The sequence below is a fragment of the Phaseolus vulgaris genome, chromosome 2 (assembly GCF_051622355.1).
Source record: "Phaseolus vulgaris cultivar YP4 chromosome 2, ASM5162235v1, whole genome shotgun sequence".
NCBI classification, from domain to species: Eukaryota; Viridiplantae; Streptophyta; class Magnoliopsida; order Fabales; family Fabaceae; genus Phaseolus; species Phaseolus vulgaris.
In genome coordinates this window covers 48,129,766-48,146,446 of record NC_143499.1, presented here as the reverse complement: position 1 = coordinate 48,146,446, position 16,681 = coordinate 48,129,766, and the positions used below count along the sequence as shown (strand labels likewise).

The 16,681-nt window shown below is 33.5% G+C and overlaps 3 protein-coding genes across 7 annotated transcripts; all 3 read right to left on the bottom strand.

The window, feature by feature from the left end:
* Positions 1–1,214: 1,214 nt before the first annotated feature.
* On the bottom strand, positions 1,215–3,896 carry LOC137812837 (senescence/dehydration-associated protein At4g35985, chloroplastic). Of its 2 annotated transcripts, none has more exons than XR_011081285.2 (5): positions 3,106–3,826; positions 2,376–2,506; positions 2,123–2,285; positions 1,935–2,019; positions 1,215–1,662 (listed from the first exon to the last, which is right to left on the bottom strand). XR_011081285.2 is itself a non-coding variant. In XM_068615060.2 (5 exons), the coding sequence occupies exons 1-5, from the start codon at positions 3,808–3,810 to the stop codon at positions 1,497–1,499; spliced, it is 1,254 nt and encodes a 417-aa protein (XP_068471161.1). In that variant the 5' UTR covers positions 3,811–3,896; the 3' UTR covers positions 1,215–1,496. The 2 variants fall into 2 exon arrangements, 1 of the variants encoding a protein (XP_068471161.1); XM_068615060.2 differs by having other exon boundaries at positions 2,119–2,285; positions 3,106–3,896.
* A 490-nt stretch (positions 3,897–4,386) lies between these two features.
* Positions 4,387–8,887, bottom strand: OTP51 (endonuclease). 2 transcript variants are annotated; one of them, XR_011081284.1, is made up of 3 exons: positions 8,153–8,887; positions 5,162–7,080; positions 4,387–4,624 (listed from the first exon to the last, which is right to left on the bottom strand). XR_011081284.1 is itself a non-coding variant. In XM_068615057.2 (2 exons), exons 1-2 carry the CDS (start codon positions 8,594–8,596, stop codon positions 5,242–5,244), a joined length of 2,283 nt encoding a protein of 760 aa, XP_068471158.1. In that variant the 5' UTR covers positions 8,597–8,702; the 3' UTR covers positions 4,872–5,241. The 2 variants fall into 2 exon arrangements, 1 of the variants encoding a protein (XP_068471158.1); XM_068615057.2 differs by lacking the exon at positions 4,387–4,624 and having other exon boundaries at positions 4,872–7,080; positions 8,153–8,702.
* A 1,180-nt stretch (positions 8,888–10,067) lies between these two features.
* LOC137812832 (Nucleotide-diphospho-sugar transferases superfamily protein) lies at positions 10,068–16,618 on the bottom strand. 3 transcript variants are annotated; one of them, XM_068615056.2, is made up of 15 exons: positions 15,884–16,479; positions 15,725–15,777; positions 15,180–15,235; positions 14,926–15,100; positions 14,452–14,553; positions 14,157–14,228; positions 13,705–13,821; positions 13,513–13,590; positions 13,187–13,249; positions 13,011–13,107; positions 12,278–12,356; positions 11,990–12,201; positions 11,344–11,489; positions 10,753–10,875; positions 10,068–10,616 (listed from the first exon to the last, which is right to left on the bottom strand). In XM_068615056.2, exons 4-15 carry the CDS (start codon positions 15,079–15,081, stop codon positions 10,455–10,457), a joined length of 1,407 nt encoding a protein of 468 aa, XP_068471157.1. In that variant the 5' UTR covers positions 15,082–15,100; positions 15,180–15,235; positions 15,725–15,777; positions 15,884–16,479; the 3' UTR covers positions 10,068–10,454. The 3 variants fall into 3 exon arrangements, 2 of the variants coding, with proteins under 2 accessions (XP_068471157.1, XP_068471155.1); XR_016518899.1 differs by lacking the exon at positions 15,725–15,777 and having other exon boundaries at positions 11,964–12,201; positions 16,262–16,580; XM_068615054.2 differs by lacking the exon at positions 15,725–15,777 and having other exon boundaries at positions 16,262–16,618.
* Positions 16,619–16,681: the final 63 nt, after the last annotated feature.

Sequence of the window (16,681 nt, the reverse complement as noted above, 5' to 3'; positions counted from 1 at the left end):
TCAAATATATGTTTTCACTTTATATGGTATCAAATAAATCTTTTTCACAATGGGAAGGAGTAAAGTGTGGTTCAGTTCCGGTTTTTTCTTTTTCCATCCAAAAAAATGGTTGCTTCTAGATCCAAAATTAACTTCTTGATTATGTAATCTGGAAGTCTTTTGTGATTAGCTTCTGGATTACATAATCCAGAAGTCTTTTCTATACATAAAATTAATTTCTGAATTATGTAATCTGAAAGCTTTTATGATTAGCTTTCGGATTATATAATCCGAAAGTCTTTTCTATACATATGATTAACTTTTGAATTATGTAATTTGTAAGCCTTTTTTTAGATGTGTGATTACCTTCCGGATTATATAATTCGGAAGTCTTTTCTAAATGAGATTGACTTCCGGATTACATAATTCATAGGCTTATTTCAAGTATGAGGGAGTGGACAAAAAAAGAGGATAAAACGGTATTTTCACATTTAATATGAGGTGACACAAGAAGGTATAGAGGTGTAGGAAGAAAGAGTCCCCAAAAATTGTTTATTTCAAAATGTGAAAAGCCCAATAATTTCCAGAGATCTAGAAAGAAATACAACTTAACCAATAACTTAATTTATTAAGTGAGCTAGTTATTAAATCTCATATTTATGGCAAAAGTTATTTATAAACTTTAAGTTGTTTTATTTATTTTTATTATAATATAAAATTTAAGACCACAGTATAAACGTACATTAATATATATATATATTCATTAACTAAAATACTAATCAAAAGGTTGATTTTATAATACTCTTTTGTTGAAGTAAAAGTTAAAAGAAAAATCATATAATAACTTTGGTAAAAGAAAATGTTTTTAGATAGAAAATTATTTTTTTATATTATTACGATGAAGAACTCTATTTAAGATATTGTGTCTTCAATTTTATATCTAGCTACTATGGACCAATATTTCTTTTTTTATAAAATTCAAGTATTAAATTTATGATCATGAATATAATTTTTGCAACAGATGTCCTACAATGAAAATATTTTGAAAGATTGAAAATTTAAATTTATAATTTTAAGATCTGTTTGTCAACAACTTAAAGAGAGGGGAAGAGGATGAAAGAAAGTAAATGAAGCTAAATTAGAGAGGATAGAAATCAGAAAAACAAATTTGTAACCTAGGTCAGTCCATATCATTTCTTTTCCTATGCAAAATATCAAAGAATGTAAGAAAGAACTCACATCATAATCATAATCATAAATTAATCACTGTAAAAAGTTAAACTTTTTTAGAAACAGATAATACTGCTATCTACAGTAATTATAACATTTTTTATTTGACTTCTTCTGTTTAGTGGTACTCCTTTTTTGGTGAAATCTTGATACTCCTTCTAAAAGGGGTTACCAATTAAAATGTGAAAACTTGAAGTGATTAAAATAGGTACTAATTGTTCCACCACATGGTGTGTATCCTCATCACACCTTTGAGAAGCAAGAAGAAAGCAACTTAATTCGATTTTTTATTTGAAAGTTGGAATCTTGGCAGCATTTTTTAGTACTCCATTGGTTGCTGAAGAAGCTGGAGTAAAAGCTTTTCGTATCTTAAAGACATTCCAAGCAGTGTTGGCAGCATGTCCAGCAGTTGCAAATACATGTTCTGTAGCCTCCCCTGCACTTTCCCCAAACCTGTTGCCCAAATCCCATCTATCAAATTCAACTTCAAACAAAAAGCATATGCATATTACTTACACATCAATAAGTTTTTATTTAAAAAAAGACTAAAATATCAGTAGTTTTATAAATTGAAGGGAGTAATACACAGTGCAAATTAGTAATTAACAACTAAGAATTCCATTGAAAAAAAATATTCTTCTTGACCCTTGTTTTGGCTACATGGGAATGAGATTCAACTATAAATATCTGCTAAACTGTTCACTGTTCTGTGCAAAGTCCTTTACCTGTTAGAAACCGCTCTGGATGCAGCTTTGGAAGTGGCAGAAAGAGTTTGTTTTTCAGCAGCTTCAGCTGCATCTAGAACCTTGTCTGCAGCATTAGGAGTGTCATAAATTAAAGAAGTCATGTTGGTGGTGCTTATTTGAAAGAAAAGTAGTGTTATGAAGTGTTTCACATGGTTTTACTCACTCACTGCATCAAGGGAAGCCAACAGAACCTCCCCAGGAAGCATCTTTAGGAATGCCTTTCCTGGTTGGGATTTAAGAACAGGAGCCATCACGGATCCACTGACTATACCAACACCATTAAGCAGAGATTTGCTTAACTTTTCTGTCATCTTGGACAGCTTTCTCACACTATAATTCAAATACAAAAGACAATTAATGTAACTCATTCACATGTGCACTAAACATAGAGATTTGTGTCCAATGTCATTCCCTGCATACCGTTTGAGGTTTTTATTAATCTTGTTCTTCTTTGAGGCACTGATAGTCTTGTTGTTCATGCTTTCCCTGACCACAACACCATTTTTCTCATCTGCAGAACTATTTAGGATCGTCTCTCCTCCTTTCTGGACCTGGTGATTTTCCACCCGGCAAGTTATAGATATTTAGTGGTACAAATAGCATTTTGATAGTCTTTCCTTTTTTTTTCTTTAGACAAACCATTCACCTGATGTTTATAATTAATTTCAGTTCCTATAAGAGAAAATTATAAGTTTTAGTCTCAAAAATCACACCTAAATGGTACTTTTTATTCTTTCTGTTCTCAACACTCTTTAATGGTGTTACTGATAAAAACATTCTGATAATATATAACTGCTACAAAAATTTATAACAAGAGGTGTAAAACTTCCAAAGAATGTGTAACATGGAAAACTTTCTGCAGTGGCTTTACACCACCAGGAATTTTTGTAACAATTTAACCTTTCACTGCATTTACAGGGAAAGTTCAAAACTTGATTTTCTGGGCTTAAAACTTACAATGAAGACAAAGTATATGAATAAAGAGAATAGTTTAACATTTTATTCTGTTCAACATTATCAGTGTTTCAGTCACAGTCACACAATTTTCTAGCCTCAAGAAATTACAAGGGTCAAGCATCATAAAATAAAAAGTTAAAAGCAAAGGGAAAGCATCGAATAACACTCTAGTAAGTCAACAAGAGAACAGAACCTTATTGGTGTAAGCATTGCTACAGATGAAGATTCCCTTCACAATCTGACCAGTCCCTCCTGCAATTACCTTGGCCAGAAAATGATTGTAATTATCAACCTTTGGAGCAAACTCCCTCCAATCTAGATTGTTCTTATTGTTCAAATTCAAGCCAGAAAAGCAAGAGTGGTCCTTCAGAAACGAGTCCAGCAAACTCAAACTTCCCAAAGTAGTTTCTGAAAAGGTCACACCATAGCTAAGAGGCTCACCATCTTTCACCACCAAGGAAAACAAGTAATGGAGAGCATCCAGCTTAACTACTGGCTCATCTTTTGTCAAAGGCCACTGAAGATCATGTCCCACTTTTATGACTGTAGCCAGAGACACATTCTCTTCGAAGTTTTTGACGATCATGAAGTGCCCTTGAGCCAGTTCAAGAGCTTCTCCTTCATCCATCAGATGAACTTTACACGCTGGTACTTGTATGAGAACTTCTTGTTTGAGTCCTGAGTATTCTCCAACACTTGCAGTTGCAGGTATGGAGGTTTCCATGGGTGGTGGTATAGCCATGGAGCCACGGAAGCAACACCCCATCACTGCTTTCTCTCTCTTGGAAGCCATGTTAATGGAGAAAAAGGCAATGGGGAAACTCTTTGTTGCGGTGGATTCCTTTTCTCCTTGCTTTATTCTGTTCTTGATGACTTTTTCAGCAATTCCCTCAATCATCAAATTAACTCAGTTTTATCAATTGATAATGTCTTTATTTTAGACAAATATTTGTGACAGTTTATAATCATTAAACTAGTTTAGATATTGACAAGATTTACACAGTTGCTTATGTTGTATTTTAATTATTGTCTTACTTCGATGAGACCTTATTATGTATATTATTGAAATTGAAATAAACATTCAATTTTAACTGAAGAGCAACACAATCACACTCCCCCAAAATTGTATGTAAATTTTGAAATTTTGAAAAGTGGCACCATGTATTGGCCAAAAAGTCCTAATCCCTGGTGTTAAGGTGAAATGACTTTCGGTGGAATATATTCTATAAAAAGAACTAGTAAGTATTTTATAAAAGATTGAGGAGCACTGATATATCGCTAATTTTTTTTTTCTTTCTATGTATCTAACTTTCTTTGTCAGTGAAACTTTTAATATAAATCAACATAAGTAGTAAAATTAAATGCACTTAAATAGTTTTTTTTGAATATTCATCCTTTTTTTTTATTTAAGTCTTTATTGGGTAAAAAAATATTACTTCTTAGTGAAATTAGGATATAATAAATGAATCATAAATAAAACATAAAATCATACAAATTCTCATTTCCTTAACTTGCTAATTATCAATCTGATATAGAAACAAAACATTAGACTCCAATATACAAGGCTAAAATCATGTGGACTCTCAGATCACTCCAAGTCTTTTAACCCTTAACTCTCCAGTGTTGTCATCCATCACACCATATTCTTCAGCTTTTAGCTGTAAAAGAACATGCTCATTTATTGTGGGTGTTTGAAAGAACGTCCAATACACCTACATGTATGAGAACAAAATCACGTCAAATTCAAAATGATTGCACAGAATCTATCACTACAACTTAACAGAGACACACATCAAATTAGTTTGTAAAGATATACACGTCGATGGACACAAATAACTGTTGTTTTTATAAGAACCACTTGTTAATAATCACTTTTTGAAAGCACTTTATTTTTAAGCTTAAAACAAATTCAACTAATATTACACATAACAGGAAAAAAAAAACAGAGCGACATCATTAATCATCACTTGTAGTTATTATTAACAATATTGAGAAGAATTATGTACATTCCTAGTACAGCCACAACCATGCTAAATAAAATTAATACGACGAGTGACAATTTTCAATTCCTTTGGCAGATATTTCGGCGAAGTCACTACTCTGTAATTTTCTATGCATCATAATATACTCCTACAATATTACAAAGGATGAATACCAAAATATTCCCGAAAGCCTTCATTTTGCAACCATAGCAATCCTGACTTTTCAGTAAAAAAATAAATAAATTGGTTGAAGTACAGAGATCATACGAGTTCGAGTTAACAGTCTGACCAGGAAAGCTCCTCAAACTTTCGCCAAACCACGACCATTAATGTTGTATCATCTTTTTTTATTCACCTGAATCACTATTCATGTTAATGTCTTCAGCTTCCATTGCATCCTCTTTCTCTGTTTCATCAAGTGCTTCAGGAAAATCTCTATCTTCTATCATATATGGCTCAACCAATTTCCAGAACCAAGTTGAATTGCTTCCTAAAATACCAATCCAAAATACCCTTCCTTTCCTCTTGACTTTACAATCCATGGACATGGCTTTAAACTTTTTGACAATGTTCTCTACACCTTCCCGGCTTCCCTTTATTTTCAGCAAAATATCCCCTGATGAATTTCGATGACCACCAAACATATACCAGTATGCAAGAACACATGGTGACAACCACCTATGGACTAGTTTTGGAATCGTAGGTTCACCTTTTGCCCAAAACTGATCTGCATAAAAGCCAAAATGAGAGCTTGCAATGGTACAAAACTTATCTGGTGCATTCTCACTGTCATCACTTGACTTACAAGTAGGATGCAGCCACTCATAAAACTGACGATATATATGACTCTTGAGGGCATAATGACTGTTTGAATTGCCATCAAAATCAAAGCGAATAATGTGATTCCTCCTTTGATCATCAGAATCAATCTGCAAACCACCTAAAAGCAACCCAATCAAGATTTCTCTCTGCTCTTTGCTCAACTTCAGGTTTATTGGTCTTTTAACAACTTTCCTTTTCAAGCTAAGAATATAATCAAGCTTTTCCATTAATGGGGATTCAATTTCATACTTTTTTAGACACATAAAGTCGTAGATCTTCTCAGCCTTTAAGTGATTTCCTGATGACAGGTATCCACTTAGGATGGTGTTACATGAACGGGCATTAACACCAATAATCGTATCACTGTTCATTCGGTTAAATATATCCTCAGCCTTGTCAATATTACCTGTTTTCACCAAATAATCCAGATATATACTGTATATAGTACAATTAGAACGACATTTCTCCAGACACTGGGAGAATGCCTCTTCTAATTTATCATATAACTCCAAATTGTAGTACATGTTTAGTAAATACACGTATGATGCTGTAAGGGGCTTCAGACCACCCTTGACAAAATCTGCCATTATTGATTCTGCCAATTCTGATTCTTGTGCTTTGCATAATATCTCCATTATTTTATTATATGCTGCAACATCTGCTTTACCCAGTTTTGACTGCATTTCCCTAAATATTTCCAATGACTTCATAGGCATGCCAACCTTTGAGTATACTTCCATTTTATACACAAAAGCCAAAGCTGGGGGATCACTTTCAAACATGAGAAGTTTGACCCAAGTTTTCTCTGCTTCCTCCACCTCCCCTTCCCTTGCACAGATCCTCAAGATTGATAGTAGCACCTCTCTATCCTCCTCATATCCAGCACATAGCATTGCTTCCGTCAATTCTGCTATCCTTTCTTTATCTATGGAATCCTGATAGCTATGCAGCCAAATTAGGCCCGCGTAAATATCTTTCTGCACATCAAGTCTAGTTGTAACCAAATGATGATATATATACTCAGCTTGCTTAAGGTAATGCTTGGACAAGTTCCCTTGATTGCTTACGAGAGCTTTGAAGAGGGAATTATGTAAGCTAAGACGGGGTTGGTAACCACCCAACTGAATCATACGATTATAAATGCCACATGCTTCATCTAAACAGCCTTGAACAGGAGCACTGAGATATGCAACGACCAATATATGGAATGTTGACTCACTAGGAACACGGCCTTGATTGATAATATCATCAAATACTTCACGACACTTTGAAAACTTCCGCTCTTTACCCATATAATCTGCTAGCTTGGTAGCAAGAGCAAAATCAAATCGATACCAATTTCGTTGCATCATCCACTTGTATACCTTTATGAGGGAAAGAAAGTAATCAAACTTGTGAACAAACATAACAGCTTATGATGAGAATTTGTAAATTGTTCTGGGCAAGTAATAAAGCAAATAATATTTATAGCCAAATACCAATTCCAAGAAGTAAAAGAAACAAAGAATAAACAACCAATTCACATGAAGGAAAGACAGATTTAATTTGATAAAACAATATTCCAAGGTTCAAATTTGCAAAGTCAACTCGAACACAATGGCTTCTCATGCTTATGCCTCTGCGAATCAAGCATCAGAAATCTAGGCACACCACCATCTACTGATAATCAACCAATATCCACAAAAACATTCTCCAAGTATATGATAAATTATGGCCAACACCCAGTTCAAAGCACTTAATGGAATTACATCTAGGCGTCAATTTCATAAATTGCTAAAACAACATTTTCAACACCGAATAATTTACCCTATTCTCTCAATACTGCCTTCCCTTTCTCCATCCTCACTAAAACCATTTGATGCAAACGTAAAATAGCAAATCGGTATTTATATGCTCATTGATATAATATAACAACAACGTGAACTCCTATTGGATGTCAATGTACAAATGTTTCACACTCACAGTACATATAAATTACACTCACCCTTAAGTATCATCTTGTTTAAAGTCTATGGTTATCATCAATCCCTACAACTTAATTTACAATTCCATCTCAAAACCGACCACTAATACTACCTTAAAATTCTCACAGGTGAAGCGACATTAGTTTGTACACAAAAACTTTCAGAAACCTGAGTAATAACACAAGTTATTTATTTATATTTTGAACCCGAAGTATCTCCTGTCAGAAGCCAACGACTAATTCCTCTCTAAATACTGGAATTCATTCATTTAGGCGCTTTACCAAGAGTGGAGAAAAACAGGTCAGATGGAAAAAAGTTGCTAGAGTGGAAATAGATAAGAGAAATAAATGAAAATAAAAGGTGATTAGTTGAAGACAGATATTTTTCCAAACATCCATGGTCATGAGATTACAAATCAACTCAGAAGTCATGGTCATGAGAGAAGAAGAAGAAGAAGAAGAAGAAGACTTACCTTGAAGGCGGTTTCGTTCTCGCGAATGCGCAAGCAGTGGACGATGAGGTAGGTGGCGTCTTCCTGCGTCATCCACTTCTTCTGAGCGTTTAGTATTTTCACCAGCATCCCCGCCTTGTGCGCGGGCAGCTCCTTGCACAGCCACGCCACTCTCGCCCTGCGCCACTCCTCCGGCATGGCGCTCAGCTCCCCCACCTCCACCTCCGGGCCCCGCAGCCGCCTCGACTCCGACTCCGCCGACCGCAGAGCTTCTTGCTCCGGCGCCGTCACGGCGAGTCGCCGGAACTGACGCGGCCGTGGTGAGAATAGGAAGGGGCGGGGCAGGTGATGCGAAAGAAAGAGCGTGAGAGAGCGGAAGGAAGAGCGCATGGAGGAAGTTGAGGAGTGAAGGATAGGATTAGGAGTGGAAAAGATGGGTAGAGTTAGGGTTTGAGTGAAGGCCATGTTTGGTTACACTGCTTTGTTGCTACAATCTGCCTCACCTTCTTCATCATGTAGTTCATGCTTTTTTCTCTTCACAAAATATCACTTTTCTTATTCTATCTTTCAAATATTAAAAACTAATAAAATTTTATCTAACTATATGTTTAGGAAAATTTAATGGTACCTCTCATGTTTACCTTATTGAAAAAATGTGCAATAACATTACAGATTACTCCCAGTGTTGAATCCAAAACTTTTTTCGTAGCATGTTCATTCTCTGTCTCACAAGAATAAAGAGTTTAATTTCAAATTGGATGAAATCTCTGAAGGAGTGTAATATATATAAAAAAAATTGATCTCATTTTCTCTAAAACCTAATTATATCTATTCAATTAATTAATTATATCATATAATAATTAGTATATAATTTTATTAATAATTTTAAGTCACATATATTATATCCTATAATAATTTATATATAATTTTTTTAATACTGTCTCTTGAGAATTTTTCTAAAAATTTCACCCCTGCAATTTTTTTCTTTCTTCTTTTCTTTTGCATGTTACTGATTCAAAAAAAAAAATCTTGTTTCCATATCAGTGGAGTAAAATACAACAAATTGAAGTTAGAAGATTCAAATTACAAAATCATATAATTAAATATAATATTTTACTAGTAATTTTCTGTACAGATAATTACTATTGATTTTTTTAAAATTGAAGAGATGCATTGTCTGTTTTTTAGGAAAATTAGACAGTTTCTAGCTTCTTCTTTTTCTTACATTTCAACTTTGCAAAATGTTTTTGAGATTCTTTTAATTCAGTTTATTTTTTATTCTTTCAAATTTAAAAAAAATACTTTTTTTAGTTTTAAATATTAGAAAATATTATTGTTAGGCGTTACAATCATTACTAGATAATAATGTATGCAGTAATGACATAGAATTAAAATAATAATATGAAGAATTACTTTTTAAATTTTGTAACTACTTCATCTGTTTAGTAGTCTCTTAAGTTTTAGTCCAATTCATTTAAAAGTTATTTCATAGTTTTAAAATTTTAATCGTATGATTTGAAACTAATTGTTTTTTGTTTTCAAAGTTGGCATGAAAGATTTGTTGACATAAATAGTGCTGTGTTTAGTTTTAAAATATAATTTATAATTAATTGTTGATATTTTTTTTTTTACTATTTTGGAGGTTTAAAATTATAAATCTTATCTTAAAATATTATTCAATAATTTAAGTTTTGAAATATTTCTAAAATTGTCCAAAAATATATTATTAGTCACCTTATAAACTTTTAACAATGGGATCTCAATGAACTAAATTAAATTATTTATATATTAGAAGACTAAAAAATCATGTTAAAAATGTATTTATTTAAAGACTAAATTCAAATTTATATATGTAAAAAGAGATTTAAATCTTTTAATTTAATTTTCTCCTACTCTTGTCTTGTTGAGTTATTTACTAATTTTGAAACACTTCATGTGATCATTCCACAGTAAAAATAATATTTAAATTAATGAATCAATAAAAAGAATTACACACTTACATAGGAATTAAAAGTAAGCTGTTTTTCTCATCCATTGTCTGGATGTGGATGTGAATACCTATATAAATTGGGCAATTCTTGATCACTGTATTACATAAATCAATCACTGAACAGTTACAATTACAAAATCAACCCTAAGGGGAAAGGCCTGGGCTATAAAAAAATCATATGGATTGAATGGGCAATGAAAAAATGGAACTGGAATTCCTACCATACTAAAACAATCAATCATGAATGCACCAAACAATAATTAAGACCAATGTGATCTACCAACACCTATGCTTCCCGAGTGAGGCAAGGAGAGAGAGAAGAGAAGCTTGTTCCTAGTTATCAAATTTCTTGGGTTGATGCCATTGTGCCAAACTTCTCGACAATGAACTGAGGAATGATCCTCTAGTAGGCATCCCTTTCTTTCCGTATAAATGTTTTCCTCCCAAATCTGTAAATACTGGACCCATATCCTTGCTTCTTTGAGTTCTTTCAATCTGCAGAACATACCAAAAAGATAATATATTCTGATTAAGAAAACAGTGTCATCTTGTCTTACATGTAAAATCAAGAGACCCCTGCACCTAGTCTTAAAAGGAAATCAGAGATCACATAAAACATCAACCAACTTACCTTGCTAATTTTCCCATCTTTCAAATAGTACCGAATACCAGACCAATTGATAGATTGAGAAAGATGAGAGCGGAAGGCAGATACGGGATATAGAAAGTTATCCACCAGCATTGCGATGAACACCTGTTCAAAAGAAGTTACTTTCTAGCTTTACCAGATCGTAGCAGGCTTGTTTGATATTTCACACCCTTTGTGTATCATAATACTACATTCATAATCATCCCCAAATATAAATTTTTTCAATATATACTCACGAGTCAATGCATTACTTCCTCTATTTTATACTATAGTTCAACGTGTTTATGCCAGTGGCTGACCCACTTCAATTCTTTGTGCTTGCAGTATTTGATTCGACTCAAAATTATGTTTGTTGTTCTATCAAATTTTAGAATATGAGGAGTCATAAAATACTACATTGTTCTCCTCCCCTTGAATTATCATCATTAACTATAAAAGTGGAATACAAGGCTTATAGACAAAGATTTACACAGAAAAACTCAACTTTACAGCAAAAATGTACAAGACATCTATGATAAACAATACCTGTCAAATCTGTCCACATAAAAAACAGGCAAAACGAAAAATACTTACAAGACACCAATTATAGGATGCGAGGGAGAGTTGTGGTGCCTCTGGGGACAACATGTTGCACAGCTGGACTTCTATCCGTGTCAAGTTCCACATTGAAAGAAGTTCAACAAGAGTGCATATGGCTAAGATGGTCACCAATAACAAACCTGGGAAGAAGGTACTTATAAAAATGCAAGAACTGAAAATGTAAAGTTTCATGGGAAAGTTCATCTCACAATAATGCAGTGCACCCATTTTTGTTTTCCTATAAACTTAATCTATTCATGGCAAATACAGAAATGTCACCAGTGGAAATGCAACATATAACAATGGGTATAGAATGTTATGGCTGGATTGAATTTCATATGTCATTCTGTTGCGTTATTAAAAAAGATAATCCAAACCATATTTAACAGTTTATATAATATACCACAGAAGGTAATGACCCATAACATAAATAAAAGTCCAATAACGTTCTTATATAATAACAAGTATTTACAAAGTCCATATAACACAGAAAAATCCCACACAAATGGTCATGAATAGAGTTTCAAAAACTGCAGATAAGTTGAACAATAATCCTGATTCAGCATCAGAATTCTGCCAATTTTTATCCATGAATCCACACACTAACAACATACCTAGAAAGGAAAAGTAGTGTGCTCACCACCAGAATTGTAGGTAATTTCTTCAGGAAAGAACTCTTTATTGTAAAATCTTAAGGCTGCGGCAACATGAATCATCGCCATAACATATGGTGCTACAAATCCCCATGATAAATAACAGTGAGTAGTAAACAATGCACGATTCATTATCCAGTTAACATTTGTTGTATAGGACTCCAAAACGAATGTTTGCTTCCTCAAGTAATTCCAATATCTACACACGTTAAAAAGAAAGTAAATCATCAAAATATGCAAAGAAACTTTATTTAAGATGAGAAATAATCACAAACCTTCCAAAATTAAGATCACTTGCTAGGGGATGAGGAAAGACGGCAACAGGAGGAGAAGTAATGAGCCTTTTGTGAGCACCTGTACGATACATTGTAATAATGGTTAGAATATTAAGATTCTTCTTCTTTTAGAAGACTCCTTGTTCAGTAGACTTATTATGTAGGGTAGCAACAAAATTCACAAAGGTACTATTTTGGCCTATATTATTAGTATAAATATGAGTATTAGTGGTTAGAAACATTAACACCTATAAATGAAATACACACAAACATGTTCTCTTTTCTCATTATTTTCCAACTTACCTATATAAATTCAATAACAATGAACTAACTCAATAAATAGGAATGAAATGATAGGGAAAAAACATTAAGTGTATACTAAAAAAGCTCATCAGTCTATCCTAATTGAATGAGTAGGAGCCTATTGCATTGCCTGAAAAAATGATGTCATATATGTATGTGTGTGGAGCAGTCTCTAGCACAATAATGAGTTTAATGAAAAGAACATTACCCAAAAGAAAACTACTATCACTCAATCTCATTTTTCTGCAAGTTGTGCATAAACAAGTACAAGAAAATGCTCAAAGGATTGTCAAATCTCACTACAAGGAATTAGCTTCTTCATGGATCAATCTTCAAGTAATCATTATTTTCAATGACTGATACAGAAAAAGTAGATGTATACAATCACAAAGTGTACATAAACAAAAAGATAAGAGAACCAAAGATTAACCGGATATGGCTGCAAGAGTCATATCATCAGAATATCCACCATCTTTAAGTCCTGAGACTACACCATAGCGATCTTGCCTAAAGTCATCAGCATGCATCTGGAAAAAAAAACTAAATAATACATACGTTTCTTCAAAGCATGAACTGAGTAAAAAAAGAATGGTAAAAGCTACTTGCCATCATGCACCCTCCCCACAAAAAGAATGTTTTCCCACCAGTGGCAAAGCCCATTGAACAAGGCTGTGAAATAAAATAAAAGAACATTAGGAGCAAAAGAGTGGAATTATTATAACTAAATCTTGTCAAATATTAGGATTTATGAAAAATCCAAATTAAAAGTTATCAAATAAATCCTGAAACTTGAGTAAAATTCAATCCGCTAAGTTTCATCTGTAGGTCTTGTGCATTTTATAACAAATGGAAAATAACAGAAAACACAATCTTATACACCACGGACACGTGCTGCAGAGATTGGAGATATAAATCCAGAGGAAGTTGTGTACCATATGGTATTCATAGATGCAGTAACTCCCCAGGCTTCCAGATGGCAGATCAAGAGGGTATCCCGTTTGAATAAATATCTGCAAAGCATCAAAGCAGTTAAGATCATAATAAATTAATTCAGGGAAGTGAAAACATAATAATTATAATTAATCCCTTAGAAAAGAACAACAATATACAAATTTAAGTAAGACCTCAGGGTTCTTCTCCATCTCACGAGTAAGTGCTCCAATTGATCCAGGATGTAATCTAACATCATCATCCAAAAACAATACATACTTGCTATCTTTATGCATTGTCTCCACGCCAACCTGCCCAGGTGTTAATACCACACAATACTTGTGTAATTGGTAAAATACATCTAGCAAGGACAATCTAGAAAGTCAACAAGGATGCAAATGAACCAAATTTCAATGTGGGATCTCTATAAGTTAACACGGGTCTTTCACATATGTATTTGCCTAGTTAGTGTTATATACAGATAAAATGCTTTCTAACATCTAAGCTCATCATTTTCAACATAGATTTAGATTGACTTCCAAAAAATACAAGGAATATAAGATTAAGTTCTGAATATAGCATGGCCCCAAGGCAACACTTTGTATTTGAAAAAACTATCAAAATATATGTCAACAAAACTCCTTACCAATTGATTGTGAATTTTTTGACTACAAGTTGTTGACAAACCAGCTACAACAACCTTAGCTTCAACATGATCCTGCATACATCAAATAGGCATCAAATTTAGCGTTAATGAGACACAGACTACAGTTACGGATACAGCCCAAAACAGAAAACAACTAGCTCCAACAGGGCAAAGAAACTAATTGCAAGGACTAAGGAGTGTACGAACACAAAATTCAAACACAAATAATGACAGACATGAAAGTGGAAATGAAAAGAAAAACATGAGAGAGAAAAACTTGTGAGCTTATTTATACCTCAAATTCTGCTATTAGTCGTGATACAGCATGGTAAGCAGGATCCTCTGTACTTTCTACCACAAAAAGAAATTCTATAGGGCCACCATAAAGACATGTTATCTGTGTTTAAAAAGAACAGAATCATATATTAAAAAGAAGTGGACAACAGTTGTTCACAAACAAACTTCAAGCATTACTGAAAAGATATTCAAAATTACAACCAATTATTATATACTATGCAACAAAAATGAATAAGTAATAGTATGCCGACAATGACAATAGACCATACCATTTAAATTACAAATTTAGGAAAATGCAAGAGAAAGTGTGTGAAATACATAAATCATACAAGATCGAATTATATTTCAACTTTCCTAGTTATAGGGTATTAATTACTATTACTTGTGAAAGAACCAAAAAGGCACTGCACAGAAACCAAAAACTAGGAAACCTCAAATAAATTATAGGGGCATGTGTCATGTAAGTTATCACCTGACTCCTCCAGTTATGGAGATTATGTTCTCCAAACCCTTTTAGCGGCATAATCACGGTTACTCTTGGAAGATTGAGCTGATAGGAGTGCTCAAGTTCGTTAATGTCATGAGAAAGGAAAGCAAAGCTATTGCCATTCTTCATACAATCCTTCATTTGTTTGATCTCTCTGTTCCTGTGAAGGGGGGAAAGCTGTAAATTTCTCATTGAAATGCCAGTAAAGTGTTTCCTACTTGCTTTATATCAATGACTACCTCACATAAGCAGCACAGGCCCACCCAAGAGCAAGTGTTAAGCAAATTAGACACCCCTGCAAGCAAACATAAAATTAAAAAGGAGGAGAAAACAAAGTGACTTTTCTTTTTAAGGAAACATAAAATAATTATCATGCAATATTGAAATGCAAGAGTTATATTGCCATACTTAAGACTGTCACAAATACACATAGCCCGTATTCCGACACTTAAGGTTCCACTACCTCCTTTATTATTTCCATTTCATTCAACAAACATGCAATTTCACAACCTGAGCTTGAAATGCAGTTCAAGGGAAAATCCCATTCAACAATGTATAACTTTCTATCTCAATTCTCTATAATCTTTCTTCTGTTTCTAAATGTTAATTTAAAGTCTATACTAGAGATCCCAACTAAAGGGATTCTGGATGTTAAATCTATAAAAATGACACAAGTTGATACCTCAACTGTCAAAATTTCGGGGCGAGAATAAAATCTGTGAAAAAGATTCCACGGATAAAATACAAATACCGGAAGTATAGCTGAATTCCATCTAAATCCTACCAGGCTAAACTAGGTTACTTTCTCAAGCCAAAACCAAATCTTCAATCTTCTTCCTGAGGCGGCAATTGGTTTCAACAACAATCCAGAGCAGAAAGAAACTTCAATTTAATTCAAGAACTAGCCAATTCCCCCAATTCGTTAAATCAAAAGCATCATTACCCGCACAAGAGCTTTATCTCAAGTTTCGCCAACTACCATTGGGAAGCACATCATCCAGACATACCCACTTTCCCCTCCCCAAATTGTAACCACAAACAGATAAAACATAAAAAAAGTATAATTCTCTCCTGTAGCCAAAAACAATCATAACCAAGCTGAAAAACCCTGGCATAGAGATACTGAATAAAGAGCAACAAGTTCATATTGGTGCCACACAAAAACCTGCAAGCCAAGAAATGCTAGGAAGAAACAATATCTAACCAAAAACAAGAGACTAATGCTGAATTAGTTGAACAATAATTGGGACGAAATTGGTTACCCCCAAAATCAAGAGTTTTAGACAGAGATGGATCAAAAAGTAAAAGAAGTGAAAAAAACCTGGATCTGAAAGAAAACTGCGATGGGACTACAAAAGACCCTACTCAGAGAAAACAGTAACAAATCCAAGGAAGACATTGTTGCGCTCTCTTCTCTTTCTCTCTCTCTGAACACTTTTTGTTCTGTCTGTGTCTGAACGGAAACGTTCACAGTGTCTCTCTCTACCTCAAACGGACATGAACGCACAGAGAAACAGAAGCTGAGAACAGAGTTATGGTAACTCTCTCATAGAAAGCTCCAATTCAATTTAAACACTTATTGCGTAATTAAGGATTTTTTAAATTCAAAATTTCATCATCATCTTTATTCAATACAACCTGGTATTTTTAGCACCATTGTTGCTATATTTTCTTCTTTATCTTTTGTTGGAATATATTTAATATCTTATAAATATCACATTTATTGATTTAATCATTATTT

Excerpts from the sequence above, each read along its gene's own strand:
- LOC137812837 (XM_068615060.2), bottom strand. The coding sequence starts at position 3,810 with ATGATTGAGGGAATTGCTGAAAAAGTCATCAAGAACAGAATAAAGCAA. Across the intron at positions 2,286-2,375 it reads ATTAATAAAAACCTCAAACG|TGTGAGAAAGCTGTCCAAGA; the intron begins GTATGCAGGGAA and ends TTTGAATTATAG. Across the intron at positions 2,020-2,118 it reads GGCTTCCCTTGATGCAGTGA|ACAAGGTTCTAGATGCAGCT; the intron begins GTGAGTAAAACC and ends CTAATGCTGCAG.
- OTP51 (XM_068615057.2), bottom strand. The coding sequence starts at position 8,596 with ATGGCCTTCACTCAAACCCTAACTCTACCCATCTTTTCCACTCCTAAT. Across the intron at positions 7,081-8,152 it reads AGAACGAAACCGCCTTCAAG|GTATACAAGTGGATGATGCA; the intron begins GTAAGTCTTCTT and ends TCCCTCATAAAG.
- LOC137812832 (XM_068615054.2), bottom strand. The coding sequence starts at position 16,339 with ATGTCTTCCTTGGATTTGTTACTGTTTTCTCTGAGTAGGGTCTTTTGT. Across the intron at positions 15,101-15,179 it reads GCCTGTGCTGCTTATGTGAG|GAACAGAGAGATCAAACAAA; the intron begins GTAGTCATTGAT and ends CCCCCTTCACAG. Across the intron at positions 13,250-13,512 it reads GCATCTATGAATACCATATG|CCTTGTTCAATGGGCTTTGC; the intron begins GTACACAACTTC and ends TTTATTTCACAG.